At 39.7% G+C, this 22,985-nt stretch overlaps 2 protein-coding genes across 6 annotated transcripts; both read left to right on the top strand.

The window, feature by feature from the left end:
- The first annotated feature begins 1,240 nt into the window (after positions 1-1,240).
- ikbkg (inhibitor of nuclear factor kappa B kinase regulatory subunit gamma) lies at positions 1,241-14,917 on the top strand. 5 transcript variants are annotated; one of them, XM_044126474.1, is made up of 16 exons: positions 1,390-1,821; positions 3,830-3,970; positions 4,769-5,034; positions 7,012-7,086; positions 7,442-7,627; positions 8,009-8,067; positions 8,313-8,360; positions 8,779-8,881; positions 10,142-10,257; positions 10,333-10,485; positions 10,581-10,653; positions 10,728-10,862; positions 11,361-11,497; positions 12,285-12,361; positions 13,015-13,247; positions 13,280-14,917. In XM_044126474.1, exons 2-15 carry the CDS (start codon positions 3,832-3,834, stop codon positions 13,197-13,199), a joined length of 1,752 nt encoding a protein of 583 aa, XP_043982409.1. In that variant the 5' UTR covers positions 1,390-1,821; positions 3,830-3,831; the 3' UTR covers positions 13,200-13,247; positions 13,280-14,917. The 5 variants fall into 5 exon arrangements, with proteins under 5 accessions (XP_043982437.1, XP_043982427.1, XP_043982409.1 ...); XM_044126484.1 differs by having other exon boundaries at positions 13,015-13,237; positions 13,270-14,917; XM_044126492.1 differs by having other exon boundaries at positions 1,375-1,491; positions 13,015-14,917.
- A 501-nt stretch (positions 14,918-15,418) lies between these two features.
- On the top strand, positions 15,419-22,528 carry sephs3 (selenophosphate synthetase 3). Its single transcript, XM_044126514.1, has 8 exons — positions 15,419-15,799; positions 16,257-16,360; positions 18,511-18,618; positions 18,767-18,921; positions 19,478-19,568; positions 20,623-20,722; positions 20,870-21,082; positions 21,712-22,528. Exons 1-8 carry the CDS (start codon positions 15,451-15,453, stop codon positions 21,951-21,953), a joined length of 1,362 nt encoding a protein of 453 aa, XP_043982449.1. The 5' UTR covers positions 15,419-15,450; the 3' UTR covers positions 21,954-22,528.
- Positions 22,529-22,985: the final 457 nt, after the last annotated feature.

A 22,985-nucleotide genomic window follows, 5' to 3' on the forward strand; every position in this document is an offset into this window, starting at 1 on the left:
TGAATACTTTAATGGCAATTTACTAAACATATGAGTTACTTTTTTTGTATTTACATATTTGAGTTTGAAAACAAAAGGTTTCACCCATACAATCCAAAAGGTCAAAGGTCATACGAAACACTGGCCCATGTCTTATTAATGTGACCAGTCTATTTTTTGCATGATTTTCTAAAGTGAATCATGCAATTAGGTTACCAGATATACTCTTTGTAGAGCGTAGTTACCCTGCCACACGTAGGCAACCAGCCTCTGTCTATGCCTGAAATACCTCAACAGGATGCAGAAAATTAATTGGAAAGTTGGAAATTCCTCACCAACCCTGATCTCAAAACCCATTATGTCAAAGTGAAGTCATGAGTTATTTGAGTGAAGGTTCAATACAAGTCCTTTGTCTTTCGTGACGTTCCCATGCTGAATCCAAAGTGATGGAATTTGTGACGCGTGTCTAACTTGATTCCAAGTCTCATGACTCCAGTCCACGTCTCTGTTGTTTGCACTTTAGAATATTCATACTCGTATTTTGCAGCAGCATGTTCACAAAAGAGTTTTTTTTTGTTATTCATAAGACGTCTATGTGACTCATTCAACGTGACACAAACCTTCAGAGGTTTGCAAAGCTGGTTCAGAGTCGAAGCTATTACTTCCTGCATAACACTCAGAAGCCTTTCTGAATCTAGGAGTTAACGCTGACAAGGAGCCTTTAACTTTCCAAGCTCAAACGGAGACCTGTGACTTCAAAGTGGCAACTTGGAAATTCCACCTTCAAGAACAAATACCACTAACCATAAGCACCACCTTCAAGCTGCATCCAGAGCATGGTTACGGCAGTTGTAACATCATTTCCAGGTTCAAGTTCTGGATAGTTGCAAAATAAATAAATAAATAATAAAAAAAGGTTGTGCCTCTAAAGTGAAACAAATTAAGTGGGAAGAGGAAGGCATTTTTTCAGCATTACATTTTCTTTGCTGCTTTCACATCACAAGAATTTCATTTCCGAAGAACTACAGTCCAGTATTCAGAACAACCAGACAGATTTGACTTCAACTATTTCTGAAACCAAAGTTTGGTGTTTCAGTTTCAGTTGCATGAGAACCATAACCACTTTATTTTCATTTTCATCATTCAATTTTTTAAGCGTTCACTTCTAATGACTAATGAGCCAATGTACTCCTAAAAACCTACAAATTATAATACTTTTATTTCCAGTTTACTAAAGGCACAAACAAACGTGTCAGAAAGCACACAAGCTTGTTTGGTCTGACAAGCGTCAGACCAAATGCTTGCCAGACGTTTGGTCTGTGGTCTGATATATACATATATATATGCATATAATTTTTTGACACGAATGCTTATTATATTTACTAATACCTTCTACCGCCTCTCTGGAAACTCTCAGAATGCTCTGTGGGTGGCGTGTGACCTCAGTGTATTTGGATCCACAAACATCTTCGATGACTCAGAGATAGTTGTACTTGACAGTCAACGCGCAGGGTAAAATACCCACACGTTCTCCAGCTAACAACACTCCGAATCGGGAGATTTCTTCAGTCAACCTTCAACGCACTCGGAATAAGTTACAAAACAGGACAAAATGCCTCTCCGGAGATACTTAGGTCGTTGATTTAGGCCGGCGTTTATATTAGCTTAAAAGAGCTTCTTAATTTGCCCTACCGACAGTTTGCTACATTAGCATACCAAGCTAATTAGCTAGGTCTTAGCTGTCTGCTATTAGCCAGCTGTCTAAATAAACTGTGAAGGGCAGTTTCTTAGCGACAGCTTAGCTGTTTCGTTCCTGATATCAAAACTAAAAGAGAAGAAAAGGTAAGATGTGGTTTTTGACTATAAATGCGCCAGGTTATGTGTAAAGTCTTTTGCATTTGACGGTAACGTTTAACGTTAGCCTAATATAACTGTCAAACGTTTTGTTTATGTCCCCCGAGTGATACCGTGTACGCTTAGGTGTGTTTTTATAATACACAGTTTTATTTATTTGAACAATTTCCCCACATTATTTCGTCGCATTAGCGTTGATTTCAGCCCAACAGTGGCACCTTGAATGATGAGGTCATGTTTTCTTCCGCTCATGTTCACCTGTAAGCAGGTTAAACTGCTCACGCGGAAGGAAGGTTTGGCATTTTTCCAAAGATCCTAACAATCTGAAACAGAGGCTCCCTGGATAGTTTTCTCCCACTAAATGAGAATTCTGTCAGATTTAAAATGAAAGTGAAAGTAAGATTCGACCACCTTCTTCTGCAGAAAACGTGCTCAGCTTCAGAAAGCTATGAATAATGAATTGAATAGTTGTTGAGTGAGAGAATATATCTTTTATTTCAAAGGCTATATTAATCGTTTGTTGTTTTTTTTTATCTGTTTTTCCCTTGTTACAATTCATCTTAAACCTTAACAATATTTAAGACCACACTGGGAGCAAAAATCCCAGTTTTATAAAACCAGAAATAATCATACGCTGGGATTTCTTCAAACTTCAATTCGTTTTATGTGATCGGCCAAAACAAAACTGGTACCGTTTTTGAAATCTTTCACATGCAAATCTGAAAAGTGTGGCATGAGGTTGCATTCAAATCACCCTCTGCTTCAACCAGGTTTCTATCGGCTTTGCCTTTTTTCTTGTATATTTATGGTAAATCAGTCGGATTACATGAGACGTGTGAACACAAATTGTTGCTGCAGGTTCTCAAATACGTGTACACTAGGATGTTCTACCCCTTTAATCGACAGCAGTGTATTCCCACCATGATCAATTTCTTATCATGATAAGAATTTTGATTTATTGTAGCGATAAATTTCAGTTATCGATGGTAAATAAAAAAATTCAACTGTATGTATGATCAGAAATGTTATTTTCACTGTTTGTTTCACGAGAGCATCAATAAATATCAGTAATTTCACAAAGATGATTATTAAATGCAGCGTCTTGCTGTCACAGCAAATTGCCTATAAAATGAGTAATTAATAGTTAATTTTTTTCATCATAATCTTTACTACAATAGTACCACAAAATACTGCAATAAAATTCTAAGTCCATATCGCCCACCCAGCCTTGTCTTACATGTTTTAGATGTTTCCCCACTTCAGGACAACTGATTGGGTGATTGCATAATCTCCTTATTATGTCTCAAAATGCTACAGAAACCTGTTAATCACCCATTCATTTAAGCCAGGTATTCAACAGCGTCGCTTCTGATTGGAGCAGCTTCTCCTCCTATTTACTAGTGGCTCTTGGAACTGATCCAGGCTATGATTCAGTGGGATGTTTTATTTATTTTTTAATAATTTTGTTCGAAGGCAACCGATTGGTGCCTTTTATAATGTTGTGAAAAATCGGACTCTGAATGGTCAGAATGGATTTTATATGAGGGCCTCTGAGTAAAAGGAGGGTTAATACCTGCTCCAAAAAAAAAAAAAAAAAAAAAAATAAATAAATAAATAAATAAATAAATATATATATATATATATATATATATATATATATATATATATATATATATATATATATATATATATATACATATATATATATAAGACCTTTTTCTTCCACTTTATAATTTTGCACTACCTTATTATTGGTCTATCACGATGAGGTTTGTGGTCATGCAAAATGTGAAAAAGGTTTCAGGAGTGTACTCTTTATAGCTGTTGGACGGTATACATGTTTCTCTAAATCGTTCATATGCAGAGACTGGACTGAAAGTGAGTGAAAGAACTTAAAAGCAAATTAATTGAGGCATTTGCACTTTCTTCCACTCTAGTAATACTTTTCTAAGTTGTGGATATTTATCAGCCTCTCTTTTGCCTGTGCCTCTTCTAGAGATGGTGCAGCCACAGCCGGACGGCCCCATGCAGTGGGACATGTCTGGAGAGGACAGTGGAGGGACACTCAGGGTCCCACCAGAGCTCGCTGGCAATGAAGTGGTGACCAGACTGTTGGGCAACAACCAGCAGCTCCGAGGTATTGACTTACAAAAAATAAAAACGGTGTGTAAAAGATGAAAAAAGCAGATTTCCAGATCCAAGATATTTCCATGATTTGTCATGTCAGCTTCATCTTATTCTCTTGTTCCCATCCATTCTTGTAGTTTATGCTGCAATAGTTTTTTTTTTTTTTGGATGTTGCCATTTTTTACAGTGTAATGCAAAGGAGCAGCTGAGGAAGAGAAGTTAACAGTTGCCAAAAATTCCAAGCAGGAAAAGTGTGAAATCTTGATATTCGACTGAATTAAAGTTCAAAATGCTGTACTTATCCCAGAAGGTAAATTAAAAGTTGCTGTAATTCCTGTCGTCCAACTATCCTTCAGTCGTTGTGGATGGCGGTTCTTTGGTTGGGGACGATCGATGGTAGCAGTTTGTGTTGCAACAAATCTAAAGCAGCCTCTTATAGAAGACTGGTGCTGTATAACAGCCTCATGACATGCTAACAGCTCAATTTCCACACAAGCAAAGATGATGGTCCACAGCAACATGGTCAGTTGTTAGAAAGCTCTGCTAATCCAGCTCATTTGTTTTTGCTGCTCCTCTTTAAGTCTCTGGCTGTATGGTGAGAAAGTTAGAAAAGATTGTAATTTGCTAAATGCGAGACGCAGCTAAAAATAAAAAGCCCAGTGAACTGAACCGGACCTGACCTGAGCTTATTACGGCTCTATATCAAACTCTTCTGATTATTAATAGTAGTAGGGTCAAAGCTGGCTTTTGTAATTGTTTGTGCTGGAAGAAGACGTAGACTGAAAGCTGGTACGTGTCTGTCCTCCAGAGGCTCTGCGGAGGAGCAACCAGGCCCTGCGTCAGCGCTGCGAAGAGATGGAGGGATGGCAGCAGCGGACCAGGGAGGAACGGGAATTCCTCAGCTGTCGTTTCCAGGAGGCCCGGGCGCTAGTGGAGAGGCTGGCGCAGGAGAACCACTCTTTACAGAGCATGGTGAACGGTCCAGGCTCGTCGTCCAACCACAGCTACAGCTCGCCCCAAACGGAGGCGTCACCAGGGCTTCCTGCCCGGAACGGCCCGCTGGATGAACCAAAGGTGGGTGTGCTGCAGATTTGCGTCGCTCCACCTTTCTCCTCCCACCGTTCAGAGAGGCTGTCACACATAACAAGACTCTGGCTGTCTTGTAACATTAGGAGGAAGCTTCTTCTCAACTTGTTTTCTAAATGAAAAGAAATACTGCATTATTTAAATATGTGAGATTTGGATTAATTTTCATCTATGGTGCCTGGAATAGCATTTACAGATTGCTCTTATGGTTCCCTTGGTAACTGCACATTGTTCTATCGGCTGTGTTGCCAACTTGTCGTGTTTTATGATGAGAGATGGGTCACTTTATTGCTCACTGCTTATGTTCTTTAGCCTGACTAAATCCTCACAGTCTGGATCGTCACAATCACAGCCATCGTCATTTTTATCTCTGTTGGAAGGTTGTTCAGCCAGTCAGATCTTAAAACCGATTTTCTACTTACCGACATCTCTCTCTTGTCCTTAGAGATCTGAAAATCAGCCGCTGTAGTTTGGAGGATGACTCGCTAAATGTGTTATTCATGTTCGAGTTCATGGTGTCATGTGCAGTTAAAACAAGTTTGTGTCCTTATAACACCCGATAGTGTTCGATATACCAGTGCATCGGCATGCATGCATTCTTGGATGATAGTGTTAAAAGGGCACAGAATACACCTTCAATGTTCCAATCTAATTTTATTCAAAAACACTGAACCACACTGTGAAACAATACAAACTTGTTTCAACTGCACATGACAGTGATCTTAAATATGAATGAACTTTTTAGAGAGTGACTCTCCAAACGACAGTGGCTGATTTTCAGACCTCTGTGGAGGAAGATAAGATCGGTTTCATGTATATTTAAGGGCAGATCACCGAATATTAATGATGTCTGGGCCAATCGGTCCCTGTTGCGTTCCTCTTTACTGTACTGTAAGGTCTTCTGTATTGAGCTGCTGCCTTTTGACACGAATCACTGTAACTATCACATGTAATCATCTCTCTTTGTTAAAGAGTAAGCTTTAATAGTTATCATTTGAACATTTGTGGAATAATCCTCAATCGTACCGGTTATGTTTTGTCGTCTTCTGGCTGCGGTTCTTATTTTTCTGATCCAGTGGTTCTAAAACAAAACGTCACAGAAACTCGGCTACAAAACTAGATTTTTCTGTGAGCTCTGTCATCTGTAGCCCGGTCCTAAATTTTTCATTTTGTGAAAGCAAAAATGTTTTATTTTAGTATGTTAACCCTATAATTTGCTTAAAGAAGGCTGAAAAGTAGTTGTACATAGTTTTTCTTTTTTTCTTGTTTTATCACTAAATATAAGAATAAAACAATTACATTGTCACAATGTAATTGTCACAATATCAAATTTTGCAAGACAATTTTTTTCTAAAAATTACTGCGATAAACTAAAAAAAATCTATTTTCATCTAATATAGTAATAATGGTACGATAAAGGAAAAAAAAACAAGAAATGAAAAGAAAAATCAAAAACAACTGAAGCAATAATTAAAAATGGATTATTGAATTTCTGCAAACAAAATTGCCCTTCAAAAAAAATTAATCATCAGAATGGAAATTATTGAGCTTATTGTAATTTATTGTGCAAGTAATTGATTGCTTCTGTAAATATCAGTTACAGCAAACCAATAGACACAAAAGCTCTATTTATTTTACATTACATTTAGAATTCAGTTTGAAGAATTTAGTATGCAGGTGTGCTGTTGTGGTGCAGAGTTATCACATAAATGTGTAATTCAATGCCGTTACGTCCATATTTTAAAAAAAAAGAAAAGAAAGAAATGTTCATCACTGTATTTCTGTATTGGATCGGTCTCGGCTGATACTGAACCTCTGATATCGATATCGGTATGAAAAAAGTGAATCGGTTCATCCCTAAACTCAATCTAGAATTTTTGATGCATATGCTGTAGAATTACGAGTCTGAAGAAACAGAATTTTAGTTTTTTGAACGAAGTGGTGTTTTTATGTTTTGTCTTTCAGACTTTAGACCAATGGGAGAGGAAAAGAGTTGAAGAAACGGAGCAGCAGACACAAACCACACCACTTCGCAGCCTGGTAGAGTGTTTCTTTTGTTTGTTCCATTTCACCTCACGTATCTCTTGTTAAAAATGTTCACATCGTTTTAAGAAAAAAATCACCAAATAAAAACCTATAAATCAGTTATAATAACTCTATAACATTTGTCTTCACACACTTGCCCTACTTTTTTGGCATCGGTTCCTGAGATAACACTAAACTACCAGCCAGGGGTGAACTGATTGCAATTTTGTGACCAATCACAGATCTTTAAAAAGACTCTTATGCCAATTCTGATTTTGGCAAATAACATTTTTTTTCTGTCTGAAACGTCATTAAATATTGTGGCAAAGTCACCTGCTTCTATTCCCATCACATCTCTTTGTCTCTCCAGCCCGCAGAGGGTGCAAATGAGTTCCTGCAACTGCTGAAAAGCCACAAAGAAAAAACAGAGGAGGAGATGAGAGAGATGAGAAGGAAAAATGAAGAGTTAAAGAGGGAACGGGACGAGGGAAAAGAAGTGTTAGAGCGACAGCATCGATGCATTGAACACTTGCGGGCTAAACTGTTCCATACACAGGTAGCACGCTACGCTAACTTCACTTCCTGTCTACTATCATACAAGTAGACATGAGGTCGTATGTATGAATTTCAGAAACATTCAGAACCATAGAAAATAAAATATTTCTTATAAGTGGGTGATATGGACTTAGAATTTTATCTTGATATGTTGATGTGTTATTGTGATAACGATGAAAATTATGATTTAGAATAAACTGTTCATAATGTTTTAGTCAACTGTATGGCAGTAACATCGCAGCACAGCATTCATAGCACCACAAACGATGTTTTTGAAAAAACATTCCCAGCTGGTTTAGTCTTTAGTTATCTTTTTAGAAAATGGTTTGTTTGTTTGTTTGTTATGTTTTGTGGCCTGAAGGATTGTGTTAATGATTTGCAGATGAGCAGTAATGAGGAAGCTGTTCAGCTTCGCTCAGAGGCTCAGCACACCTCTGACTGGTAAAACTCAGTCACACACACACGCACACACACATACATACAGGTAGAAGATTATTTAAGCTAACAGTGCTAAACTAACTTTAAGCCAAAACCTTAACTTGGTTCTACTAAATGAACTTGCGCTGTACCCTGTCATAACTGCAGCTTATTCTACTCTTCTAATGAAAGTTCTGTCCTTCCTCCTGCTTAACAAAACCTCTTCCTCTTCCTTATCTTCTTTGGCCTTGTTTGGTTCCTTTTGCCAGCTCTAGTCTGGCTAAACTCACAGAGCAGCTTCAGGCCACACAGGGCAGGTGAGCCTACAGCTCTGTGTGGCTTTTTGTTCTCTCTCTGCATGTGTCACTGCTTGCCTGTCTGTCTCCAAAATCTGAACTCATTTTGTTTCCTGTGGGTTTTACAAGTAGATCAGATGTGTTGCACTGTATTATTCATCTACTTGGGGATTTTTTTTTATGCCATCCCAACACACCACAAAGGAATTTTACCATGGTAAAAAAAAGATAATTTACTTCCTAATTATTTTCTGCATCTTTTAATTCAAATATATTTCATTTGGAATTATTTTCTCAACAAAAAAATGCCTTGATTTCAGGAAAATGAGTGTTAATAGAATAACTAATCAGGAACTTTGCTCATGTTTGTAACTTCATTGCTCAAGAATGAGTTGTGCCTATAATAATGCATTTACCATAATTCTAATGTCTGCTGTAGGTATCGGGAGCTGGAGGAGAAACTAGATTACCTGCAGAAGAGCTCCGCTCAACGGGACAGAACAGAAGCTTTGCTCAAACAAAAGGACAAGGATTGTGCCCAGGTCTGCTAGAAGGCTTTGCTAATCTTTTAGTATAACCTTAGATTTAGATTAGTTCATTTAATCTAAAGACTGCCAGCTACAGCAGTTGTAAGTATTGTATGTACTTACAATACAATACCCATGTATTGTAAGTACATGGGTATTGTACTTACAATACCCATGTTATATGTATACAAATCTCTGGAACTGCTGGGGATGGAAGAGCAGCTCCACCTTCTCATCATTCTGCTCTGTGTTGTAAAGAGTGTCCCTCATTTCCTGGGGACAATAAAGTGTCCTAGGTTCATGTAAACCCACAACATGATCACTTCCAAATGATCACTACTAATGCTGTCTGAGGCGTCCTCCGTGTCCAGTGACCTTCACTCAGTGTTTACCTGGCTATCAGCAGCAGCAACTGTTTCTTCACTAATGACTAGGGTTTCACCGATAAATCGGCCCCAAATTTCTTAAATTTTGGGAGATAAGCCAATACTTACTTGTGAATCTTACCTCCGCAAAGGTCTGAAAATCAACCCTTGTCCCCTTTTGATCTGCAGTAAGACAGGGCCGACTGGCCCACCAAGTGAGAATAAACAAATTGGCCTTAAATACATTTAAGTTTATTCCAGACCTTCAAAAGAACAAAACAATCAGATGGAAAGAAGTCAATGCAGAATCAGCAAAATAGATGACATAAATTAACAAATCTTCAAGACATCACCTCTGCCTGTTATTCATCAGTTCCTGGTCTGAAAAGTCGTTAGCCGCATGTCTTAAATTTTGTTTTGGCAGGACTATTTAAGCTATATATTTATTCTATGTAGTTTTCTTTTTGACTTGGGACTTTACTGGAGTCATGTGCAGACATCTTCATTGCGTTATTTGAGTCAAGGCGGTTGCGGCTACCGGTAATTAGCTGCCAATAGCCGCTTAAGCTAGCTTTTTCCATGAGTGCAAATCTATTGGCAGTTGTCTGGATGATGTTCTTCTGAAGCATTGACTCACTTCTGTTGTCAATCCATATAATTTATTTGGAATTTACTTTTGTACTTTTCTGTCATGATACAAGTCTTAAATTTAATCCATACTGGTCTTAAAAAGTCTTACATTTGAGTTGACGAAACCTGCAGAAACCCTCTGATCACTTCTCAGTCAAATTATTTCCACAACTACATGTTTGTTTACCAAATTACATCCAAATCACTCAATTACTTCTTGCCTGCATTTATCTGTGAGTGCATATTTAAAGCTTATTTTCTTCTATTTGTGTTCCACTAGTTGGCCAAGGACTGTGAGGCTCTGAAAGCTCAGGCGACGTCGCTGTTAGGCGAACTGAACGAGAGGCAAATCCTCCTGCAGAAGAGCGACGATGAGCGCAAAATGTTGGAGGAGAAGTGAGTCGTCTCGTCGCACCGGCGAGGTCGTGTCCGGTCCGTTTGTCACGAGCCATTTGTTGTTTCTGCGGTTAGGCTGGTCAGCAAGGTGAAGGCCCTGCAGGCGGCGGAGCGGGAGCTGGAGCAGCAGAGGAAGCAGCATCACGTGGCCAATGACAAGCTGCTGCTGCAGGTGCAGAGCCTGGAGAACGCGCTGAAGTCGGAGAGGCACGTGGTCACAGAGGAGAAGTGGGTTCAGCACACCGTTCCACTTGATCAAAATACTTAGAATGTTTAGAAAGACAAAGTGTGTTTTAAAATCCCCTTTGTTCTGCGCTTGTCAGGAAAAAGCTGTCACAGTTGCAGCACGCCTACACATGTCTGTTCAGAGACTATGATTCCAAACTGAAGAGTGAGGTAAAAACACACTCAGACGCCTGTACCCTCACTAGCTCTGCTGTTCTAACGTCAGACTCTGCATATCGCTGCAGGGAGGAGACCTTAGCAGTAAGCTAGAGGAGGCGGAGCGGGCGCTGGCCATCAAGCAGGACCTGATCGATAAACTCAAGGAGGAGGTGGAGCAGCAGAAAGGCTCGCTGGAAACCGTCCCTGTCCTCACAGCACAAGTAAAGTCCAAACTGCTGCTCGTGTCTTCGTAGACTGTGGATTTCTGGCAATATCTGCTTATTTTATTCACGGCTCGCTCGCTTTCTGCTACACTTCCAACATTTCAGCAATTGGTCAGTTGCTCTACTAGAGGAAACGTAACATTGGATTTGTTTTATGCAAATATTTGTATTTGGAAATATATTCTTCGACATTTGTAACAAGCCACAACAACAGGTGTAGGATTGTCAGAAAAGATGTAGAAAGAGATGCTTTTCGGAAGCCATCTTTAAAAAAAATCATCAAGCCACATGAATTGATAAGGAAGTGGAGTTTCTCTAAATGAAAAGATCAAAGTTCAAAGGTTGTTTCATGCTGTACCAGTTAGGAATGAAGATGTTCAGTTTAAAAAACGTTTTGATAACACATTTACCATCTTTAAAACATAAACAGATTATTATTTTTTTTATTGTAAAGTAAAAACACATCACCTTGTTCCCTGTTTGCGTTTGTGCCAGGCTGAGATCTACAAGGCAGATTTCCTGGCAGAGCGAGAAGCGAGAGAGAAGCTGAACCAGAAGAAAGAGGAGCTGCAGGAACAGTTCACTCAGGCTCTGGCTGAGATCGAGCGGTTGAAGCACGAGCTCACAGCACGGTAACCACACATTCATCAGGCTCCATGTTAATATTAATGTGTCCTCTATATTTGCACATGCTTCTCGTGTGTGTGTGTGTGTGTGTGTTTTTAAAGGGGAGTGGAAATCTGTGGTGGTCACAACTCAGAGCTTAGCTGCTTATCAAATGCTCCTTCAGCTGCTTCAGCTTAAGTGCAGATGTTGTCAAACAAGTGAGGTTTTTGGTACCGTCTGAGGTTGAAAATCACCTTAGTCTGGATCTGCACAGCTTTGACAGTAAACGCAATCCAAGATTAAATCATTTCTACCTCAATAGCTCAGAATCTCAGTTTAAAGAAGTTTTGAAAGAGTCAAACATAAATTTCTGCCTGTGTGGGAACTAAAAATAAGTGTGTCTGTAAAAATACTGTAAAATACTGTAACTCGTACTGTAAATGTTTACCCAGTCACTGTAAGTATTGACGGCTGTTGTTAGGAAGAGTCTCCATAAGTTGATGACTGAAGACACTCAGTTGAAGATTGCTCAAGGTTGTCAATTATGATCTTCCGTTCATGATGGACAGCATCATTTGTTTTTCATCTTATGTTGTAATAAATATGTATGAGTCCTATGGGTTCTTACACTTCTTTACCTGGGGATCAACATATGTAGTTACCTACATATTGGCCAAACATTCAAAGTAAAATGGGGGTCCCCCATTGTTGTCAAAACCAGATGTTTTTTTTTTTTAGTGTGCAGCAAAAATAAATTGATCTTTTTTATTATTATTATTTATTTAAGGGTCTAACTAGTCACCTCTGTTTCAGTGCACGTTTGGAGCAAATGAAGCTGAAACACATGGATGACTTTCCTGCACGGCCCATTCACATTCCCCCTCAGCAAGGTACAATACATCCAACACACACATACACAGAATCCTACAGCTTTAAACAGCCTGGTACAGTCAGAGGGAATCCAGAGAATTTAGGCATTAAGAAATGCAGAATTTTCTGAATGGGTTCTTCTAACTGAATGCTTCTCAGTTAACATTTTGTGGGCAGTTTTCAACATTTGGGACTATTTGAAGTGCAACATTTGAAACGATGTTACTGAACTTTTTGTGGGAAGGTTATATGGAGCAATTTCAACTTTTTTGTAAGACAATTTTGAGGCAAAAAAAAAAGCTTTTAAAAAAAAATGTTCATCTTAAACTGCAGGTTTTTGAAAAAGGTGCTGCAAAATCAGTGATGTTAAGCTGCAACAATCTCAAAAAATCCCCAGCATCCTGGAGGGACTGACTCTGGTGCCACATGTTGCCTCTGAGTTTACTCTGAAAATCTTGATGTGTGCCAGGAGGTTGTAGTTAGCGGGGATCCTGTCCAGTCTGGAATTTTATTTTAGCATTTTCAGATCTGCATAAGTGTGAAAAAGGTAGTTTGGGAAAAAATTGTATTTCTGACATTCTTAAATGAATCTCAGTCTTGCACATTAAACGTATGTCAAAGAATGTTTGTCCTGTAGTAATCTGTGCTAAGATGTTCTCCTCTTCTGCTGCAGTTGTTGGGTTTCCCGGTGCTGGCTTCAACACCGTGCCACCCAACCGGAACCACGTTTTGGCACCGGTCATCGATCCTGCTGCAGCAGGTTCTGCAGATCTGCCTGATTTATGCTGTCCAAAGTGCAACTACCTGGCTCCAGATATGGACACACTGCAGATACACGTCATGGACTGTATACAGTAATGCAGTGGGCAAGCGTAGTTGAATGCACCACAATGCCAACACACACACACACACACACACACACACACACACACACACACGTAGTATATTTACTGATCATCCAGAAAGCATTCACATCCCTTCATTTTTTACAAAAAAATGTTGCATGTTGCAGACCAACTCTAAAACCCATCTGTGTAAGGTTTTGTTTGTTCTACAGCTAGACAACATGTTTTCAGACATATTTTAGATTTTTTTCTAAAATTTACAAATAATAGTTACATACGTATTCACACCCCTACCTATGGCAATCAAAACTAAATGTCTGATTATTGGTGAGTTATTCCAACAAAATTGGAAGATGATTTGGAATGGAACTCATTTGGCTGCAATAAACTCAGAGGAATTATCTGTAGACCTTTGGAACTGAATTGTGTCAAAGCAACAAAAAAAAAAAACATTTGAGAAAGGATACGAAGAATTTTCAGGATCATCACAGATTTTAAAGGACGGTTCCCTCTGTTATTTGGAAATGGTTGACATTTTACCCCGCAAAATGTACCCCAAATCCAAGTTTAGAGAGACTTGCTCAAGACAACTGGAGGCTGGAACTGTTGCCAAAAGGGCTTCGACAAAATATCAAACAATGGCTGTGAAAACCTTTGTTTCTGTTAATTTAGAAAAATTGACAAGTATCTGTAAAATCTATTTTGTGTAGATTTTTTTTTATTTTAATTTTTTTTTTTTTAAAGAGAAGTGTACTCAGGCTGGTTTCAGTAGACATTCTGCTAAGGTCAGAAATGTGGGGGGAAAAGAGGGGATATGAATACTTTCAGGATCTATTGTACTTTCTGTGTCCAGCTCTGGGGGAAACTTATTTGGTTATTGCACCTTATTTACTTTCTCCCATACAAGGACAAATACAAAGACCTAAGCCTGTTTTGGATCCTGAAGTAAAAACCCTAATATATTAGAATAAGGAGAAAGTATGTGGAGGCAAATTAAATGTCATATGATAAATTAGAAGGTTTTTATTGTATTTCCTCTCCTGCTTCTTGGATTCCGTTTCTTTTGGCACCTTTCAGTCTTTCCTCATGTTTTTTTCTGCCCACACCTGGCCTTTTGTTTCCTTTTACCCCTCCCTGTCCATTCCCTGATACCACTTGCTGTTTTATTTTTATTTTTTACGTTTCAACTTTTCCTTTTCCACCCTTTTGTCTCTTGTGCAAAGGAACAGTAAACATGTTATGAAGTACATGTGTGTACTTTGACATCATCATCCAACATATCAGTATTCATTGGACCTAATACTAAAAATGTGACATTTTTTTTAAAAAAAAGAAGAAAATGCATGTAGATTTAACTGACGAGCTTTAAAGGATAACGAATATTCAAATGTTTTGGTTGTAAAAGTAGCTTTTTGCTTCAACTCAAAACATGTATTATTATGTAGTAGAGATGGATTTACTTTTGTTGGAAAGAAAAGGAGCCATTCTCTATGTTCTGTGCCTGTGTTTTGACTGTGCCGCTGCTTTTATCGCTGATGCTAAACCTGACCCTTAAACCCGTCATAACTCTTGCTGTGCCCCTTATCCTGTCTTATCCTTTATCTTTTGACGCCTGCTATTTATCAGTATGAATGTAAGCACATTAAACTTTTTTTTTTCGTATTGTGAGGATATTCTTTGTAATTGTAATTTGTTGCAAGGATTCACGAAATAAATCATTTATTCAATTGTCTCTGTGTATTAGTGACAGTTTAATGAGCCAGTCGGGAGAAACCATTAACGATGTTTTCTAAGTGGTGGTCGAAATCTGTTTTACGTTTTAATTCAAAACTACTTTAAAAGTACCAAAGGGAAATTAAAAAATTGGGAATGTTTTACAATATTACATAACCTGCAATAAGATGTTTATTTTAAATGCGACGAATTGAAGAAAAGGATCTTGGATTGATGGTACAGCCTAACCGTCCTGTTCTGCGACACACGCGCTTCGATTTTTTTCCGGCTCAACCTGGAGACAGAAATCCCTGTTGAATTTCAAAGTAAAAGGCCCTCTGCCTTGTTTATTGCCAACTCTACCTTTATTATAAAAATTGGCTATGATATAAGATAACGCGCAAATGTACTTTATCACACTTTAAAGTTTCAAATACAACTGTGCATTTTCTAACTTTTGTTTTTAAAGTCTATGGTCTGTCAGGAAGTTAAACGGACTTTATTTTGGTAACGCGGGTCTCCTAGTCACTACGGGTACTGACACTCACCCCATGTTGCGTCTTTGCATATCGGGCCGAGCTGTCCGCCTTGCTTCGTGCTTTAAGACCACTCTGCGGGCAGGCATGTCGGGCTCACCTACCCCACCTCCCTCAGCTGAGGCTGCGGGTTCCGGGGGGTGTTTCCCTCCTGGATACAAGCCATTTAAACCCGAGGACCACGGCTTGGAACGCGGGTTCCGTCTTACGTCTTACTCTGAGTTGAAGGGATGAGGATGTAAGGTCCCGCAGGAGGTTCTGCTCAAACTCCTCGCGGGACTGGAGACGGACCGAGGCGATGGGCCGGGCAACGCTGGAGACCAGGGTTCTGAGTTCGGCCAACAGTTGCCTGGACCCCGGCTTGGTAAGAAACTCCAGCACCAGCCCCTGTGCTCCGAGCTGCCGAAACCCGGTAGCTAACCTAAATTAGCTAACGAACAGTTGCTAATACTATTAGCTTAGAGGACTCGTATGACAGATGATGTGGACCATTCACAGTAGAGAAAGTTTTACAAATCATATAACCTTATTGTAATGCAAATATAAAAGGGGTGCGGGTAAACCAGAACAATAGTTCTCCGAGCTTTTAAATTACTGCACAAGGTAAATGATTCAGCAGAAACACATGTAATGCTTCAAGTACGAAGTCCACCAATACTCATTCCAAGGAGTTTCAATATCTGCACAATTACTCCTGAAATATGATCAATGAATGTTGCTGCTGTACAGTAACTCTAAACAACAGCTTCACTTCAACTAATTAGAGCAGATTTTCACACTTAAATTGAGAAAACTTGCATGTTTCTTTGTATTTATTCCAGGTATTGGGATGGACAGTTGTGTGACTCCATTGAGGCATGGAGGTCTCTCTCTGGTCCAGACCACTGATTTCTTCTACCCTCTGGTAGAAGATCCGTATATGATGGTAAGTTTTTGCTGTGGATTTTTTTTCACACAGCAGAAGTTATTAAAAACTCTTACAAATTTAGTATAAAACCTTATCTAAAACTAGATTTGGCCCATGTTAGTTCATCCGTCAAATGTGGCTTCAGACAGACAACAGATTATTGATCACACTGACTTGACATGGGTAGGTATCCACATAAAAGTAACAACTTAGAAAGTTTAGTATGTTAGCTCACTGCCAAAGAGGGCAGAGAACAGTGGCTATTTTTGGATTAAACTGGGGAGAGTTGGAAAGATAAATGATTTAATTAATATTCAGCAGGCTTGATCAGAGAACTAACATTGTTAACATCACACATCAAGCAAATGAATATATTTCACTTTTCTTCACAGTGACTGCTGACTGTGGACCCCAATAACTACATTAGAACAATGAGTTAAAAAGGCTGCACCTAAATTCTGAAAGATTCATCTGGCGTGGCCTGAACGCACCGTCACACAACTTCCTCCTGGTCCGCACAGACCTGACCTGCTTGTTCCTTGTCAAATTCCCCAAGTTTTTGATGTTCTGTATGAATTTTCCTCCTCAACAAGTCCTTCTGTTTAAATGCCGTTTCTGCTCTGTGACTTGATTTCTGCTCGCAGCAACTCTGACATATAAATGATTGATGTGACTTAAGTGTTAATGACTAACCGTCTCAGCTTAACTATCACCAAGGGTTTTAATGGTGATTGTGTGCAGTTTGAAGTTTAACTACGTCCATCGTTGCATTAAAAAACACGCTAGCAAACGGAATGTTATCATGTTTGAGAGGGGAACATGAGCAGAACTAAAGAAAATTCACATTGTGGATCAAATGTCCAGAATTATTATTGAGCGGAAGCTTTGGCTGCAAGATTAGCCGGTTTTCTTTTTCATTTGGCTCCAAAACTGAGTGTTTTTAATTCCTCTATAGATGGATTGGTCGGTGGATAAAACACACACACTGTGGCAGCGGCTCGATCATGAGTTCTGTCATATGTTACCACATCCCCCCTCAGAGCCTCATAAAGCAGCAGGGTGGTGAAAATTCTTGCCTAATGAAAACATCCAGGAGGTTTTTAAGCAGTTTGCATTAACTGACACTAAATGAAGCATTCAGCCATTGTTCTGCAAGGTTAAGCTTTACTAAAAGAGATCAAGCTTTAAACTAAATCCACATTCACCGTTTCCAGCTCAGTTTCTGTACCAACCAGCCCTTTTAAATGGATTTCCACTCGTTTTTTTTTTTCTCTCTTTTTTTTTTGGAATGCATTCACTTTCCATTTTCTGATTTCTTTTTAAGAATGGTGATCTATAGGACATAAGAGGAGCGTTTAAAATTTCTAGTAATCCTGACATGAGTGATCAGCATGCCTAGTTAAACCTAGAAATAAAGGAACTTTTCAAAAATGTTCTGAATATGAATGTGTCAAACCTTGATATTTCTAGTGCTTTGACCCTTTAAAGACCGTGTGCCTAAACAACTCCAGTTTTTATTGAAAAAAAATGCTTCCAAAATTTAATTCACTAACTTTTTACCAGAGGTTCCTTTATGCAAAATGTAGTCTGTTGCACATTCATTTCAGGAGGAATTGCTGCAGAAGACAGTAGAAAGTTGCGATATTTTGCCACAAGACTATGACGGCTTTTTAGGGCCATTGTAAATTTAATTTTAAAAAAAGTATTTGTAAATTTCCACTAAAAAGCTAAGAGATTTTGTGAGTAATCTCTGGAACACTCTAGAAAACAAAACAAGAACATGTCTGAGTTTGGAAAGTTGAAAATCTCCTAGAAAAAAAGCAAAGAAATTTAAATATCAATCTCTGAAATCTTCTGGGGAGGGAAACAATCAAGGTGAAGAAAAAATGTAACTCATCTCACAATATCCACTTATCACAGTGGAAATCCTCTAAAAATGGATCTGTTATGGGTTACTGTCATGTTCAGTCAATGCTGCACAGATGACAGAATATTTGGTCCTCTGTTTTAGTGATTCTGTAAAAAAACAAATTTTTTTGGGGGGGGGGATTTTTTTATTAACTAAGTTCAGGTTCTGATCCTGTAAAACTAGATTGATCCTTCAGTTTGACGCCACATTTTTGTGACGGTCCTGATGTCGCTCATTTGTTGACCTCGCCGTGTCCCAGGGAAGGATAGCGTGTGCAAACGTCCTCAGTGACCTCTACGCCATGGGCATCACGGAGTGCGACAACATGCTGATGCTGCTGAGCCTCAGTCAGAAGATGAACGAAAAGGTAGCGACATATTCTATTTGTTTTGCAATTAATGAGCGCCTTTGCCAGTAAATCGTAAATGGCAGCGTAACTGATCCATCACAGCATCTGTAGCTGCGTTGTGTTCCCTTCACCGCTGATCTTTAGGTTTTTGTTCGTCTGCCCGCAGGATCGAGAGCGAGTGACGCCGCTGATGATCAAAGGTTTCCGGGACGCAGCGGAGGAGGGAGGGACGTCGGTGACGGGGGGCCAGACGGTGATCAACCCCTGGATCATCGTTGGGGGTGTCGCTTCAGTCGTCTGCCAGCCCAATGAGTTCATCATGTGAGTCAGATAAGAGCTGAAGACGTCCCAAGATGCAACACGTTCACATTTCCACCTTCATCTTCCTTTTAAAATGGAAGCATTCCGTGTCCGTCACCCCTTCCATCTTCGCTCTTCTACTTTCTTTTCCCCCTTTCTGTGTCTTTCATTCCTTCTGTCTGTTTGCTCTTCCTTCAGAGTCATCTCCCCCCTTTCCCTGAACACCTCAGAGACTGAATCTCATTATTGCTTCCCGATTGAGAAGGTGGATTGTTTGAGAAAAGAGGTTAAAATGCAGTTATTTAACACCAACGCTTGCTGCAAGATTTATTGAAATTCAAAAATATTTATAGAAAACTGTTGGATTTGTAAAAACAAAAACAATTCCAACTAAATTTCATAAATTATAAAGGAGTCTCCTGCAGGTTTCTCTCTGAGTTTGTGTGTTGGCAGGATTATTATTATATTTATACCAAACATTTCTGGCAGCATCATTCTCTGGCCCTCTTGGGTTAATACAGCGGAATTTTTAATTTAAAAAAAGTAAATATGCTTGATGTTTGTGTTTCTGTCCCAGGCCTGATGGCACGGTACCAGGTGACGTCCTGGTTCTGACCAAACCTCTGGGGACCCGAGTGGCTGTAAACGCCCACCAGTGGCTCGATCAGGTCCACCACTCACTTTAATATTGCTATATTTTTATTCATGTCTGGTTCATTTTAAACTGTATTCTATCAACTTTGAAAACAATCTCACCCAGTGGCCTCATCCACATCCACAAAAATCTGAAAATCCGCCGCTGTCCCTGTTCGTTCTGCCATGAGAGACGGCTGACTGACAGACCCGCCCACCGGGTCATGTCTGTGGGCGTGGCTAACATGGCGTTTCCATTCGCCATGTAATTGCACAAATTGGAATTAATAAAAATAAATGATCTTAGTGGAAACATAGCAAAGCCAAAGAAGTTCACGTTTCTTGATTAAAAATCTTTGCCCTTGGGGTGCTGTGGTGGCGCAGGGGTTAAACACAACCCACATAAGAAGGCCGTTGTAGGTTCGATTCCCAGCCTGGTGATCTTTGCCGCATGTATTCTCTCTCTCACGTTACCCACTTTCCTGTCCTAGCACTTTCAAATAAAAGCCACTAGAGCCCAAAAAGAAAAACATTTATCAATATTGATGTATGTCGTAAAACTTCCCACATCACACGAGTCACGGGATCAACAACCAGATGTTACTACTGGTGGAAACAACGCAACAGGAAGTGGTTGGAGGATGATGAGGCAGATGTTTTTTTAATGACTTATCACATTAACAAACCTATTCATGTATGATTTTTAATCTCATTTCTTATTCAGTGCTATTGTGAAGTTGTGTTTTTCGACATTAGCGGAATATCGACAGTTTTGCTCAATAGAAACAGAGCTAAAGCTACCAACTGGGCGACTTTTTAGACAAAAATATGAATATCGGAGAGAATCATAATCGGCAGGTCAGACTTTTTAAACACTGCTGACCGATCAGAAAACTGCAGTCAGTGCAGCCCTAGTTTTTTACGTTATTCAGTCCTGGGGTTTCTGCAGTCAGAATGACAGACCCTCTGAAATGGACCCTGGTTCTGGGAAAAGGCTTCAGTCAGAACCCAGCTGAAAATTAAAACTGTCTGTAGATCAGAAGTTTTCGATTCCTAAGCCTGCCTTTTTTTTTTTCCCTACTTCATCAGCCTGAAAAGTGGAACAGGATCAAACTTGTTGTCACCAAAGAGGAGGTCAAAGAGGCATATTATGAAGCCATGTTCTCCATGGCAACGCTAAACCGAACAGGTACAACTCCTCCAACCCTCTGTGATTTTCTTTCTGATTTTACCTAACTGTATAAATTCAATGTCTATCTGGGATTCAGATCCACATTAGTTGTCAGTTGCCAATGTGTAACCACGTAACTGACCCGTTCTTTCGTTGCTCCTGCAGCGGCGAGCCTAATGCACAAGTACCAGGCTCACGCCGCCACGGATGTGACCGGTTTCGGTTTGCTGGGTCACGCCAACAACCTGGCAGAGCAGCAGAAAAACGAGGTGGCCTTCGTTATCCACAACTTGCCCATCATAGCCAAGATGAGTGCCATCAGTAAGGCCTGTGGGAACCTGTTCAACCTGCTGCAGGGCAGATCGGCAGAGACCTCCGGTAAGAGGACGACCTGCAGGGCTGCTAGACTGAGAAAGTAGACCTGTGTAGATATTTCTCTGCTTTTCACATTCTCACTTTTGTAGCTCATTAGTAATTTCTGAATGAGAAGCTAGCGCTGCTCCACCATGAATGAGAGATATTAAGGTGAAACTTAAGGCGTGTGTATATTTCTAAATAGAACCGCATACGGTGTTTATTCCATCATGCTCTGTTTGGACCGTTTCTCTTTCTCTGGTGTTGCTCCGCCATCTTTGTTTCTGTATCAGCTGGCTCTGCTCAGGGATGAGCAGCGTCGGCCTCTTCTGGATGGAGGCCAAACTACAACACTCAAAGAAGGTCTAAGTGGATGTTATTAGCAAATTGATTGGAACTAATTTTAATCTAATAAATTATTCATCTACAACTTGATGTAGGTCGATTGTTTGCATCCCTATTTCGGACTTTATTTTTTCTTTTTTTAACTACATAAAATGGGATTACGTTTAGATAAGCAGAGAAAGATTAAAAAATAAATAAAACTTGAACTTTCAAGATCACCTTAGAATGAAAAGCCTGAATGTTTGTAAAAACAATAAAACTCTATGAGGAGTGAATCCAGATGTTAACCCCCAGTCTATCCCAATCAGGTGGGCTGCTGGTGTGTTTACCCAGAGAGCAGGCGGCCAAGTTCTGTTCAGAGATGAAGAGCCTCAACTCGGCTCAGGGCGCCTCAAACGGAGCCTGGATCATCGGCATCGTGGAAAAAGGCGACCGGCGAGCGCGCATCATCGACAAGCCACGCATCATCGAGGTGCCGCCCCGAGGAAGCCAGGCGGCCAATCAAGAGAACAGCACCGCCAACCCCGACCCGAGCAGCAATTTGGCTTAGACAGCGCTGCTGCAATCTCTGACACTACCCTGGAGTGTGTGTGTGTGTGAGGGGGCGTGTTTGTGTTTATATGAAATTGTTCATCTAACTGGTGAAAGGTTATGAACCAAAATGACCTTCATCTGTTGAAACGAGGCGACTTCTACCTTTGATATGATCAACTCTGGGTCCTTTCTAACCCCATTCCTTTGCTTTCTAGCAGAACGCCTCTTGTTTCCATTATGTCTTAATCTGTTTTATTTAATTTTGGGGATGTATTCAGATGGGCTGTTGTTAAACGAGCGATGTGGAAAATTAACAGACTAATCCTGGCACCTGGTTCTGTCCGCTGTTCTCACTGGAAGGCTTGAGCAGCTTCCTCAGAACAGCTGGGTAGAGTCCAGGATGGCCGTCCATCAGAGTCCTTTCCTCTCTTCCCGTTTTATGAAGCTTTGCATATTAAACCCGAAGCACAGGGCCAGGCAGAGCGGATGTTTCTGTTGGATTAGAGGAGGGACTGGAACTGCTGGAGGTTTAACGCTGTTTGTCTGTGGATTTATCTTCATTTCATACTCAATAAAACCACCAAAACTCTGTTTAGCTGTTTTTGTTGAAAAGATTGACAGATTTAAAAGTAAAACTGAAGTTAAAACACCGTTCTGGAAAGTGTAAGTATATTCCATGTCTGGATAGATTTGAAAATGATCAAAATATAAATATGCAGCAATGATTGTTTTTGCAGACTTTATTCTCTGAAAAGTATAAATATTTTATCCATCCATGAAACATAATTTTTGTCATCCTTAAAACATGTTTTTGTTTTTTTGCTCGTCTCATATTTATAGCTTTGGCTTGACAGAAAATTCTGCAGCGAACTGAAGTTTTGCATTTACATTTTCAAACTAGGCCAGGAATGAACAGGAAATTATGGAAAAGTGATGAATATTGATGTGAGGACTGTCACTTACCTGTCCTTTGAGTAGAAGCATAAAAACATTCCTGAAGATTTAATATATAAATAGATATAGCATCTTATTTGCCTTGAAGATTTCT

Source organism: Gambusia affinis, linkage group LG01 (assembly GCF_019740435.1).
Source record: "Gambusia affinis linkage group LG01, SWU_Gaff_1.0, whole genome shotgun sequence".
Lineage (NCBI taxonomy): Eukaryota > Metazoa > Chordata > Actinopteri > Cyprinodontiformes > Poeciliidae > Gambusia > Gambusia affinis.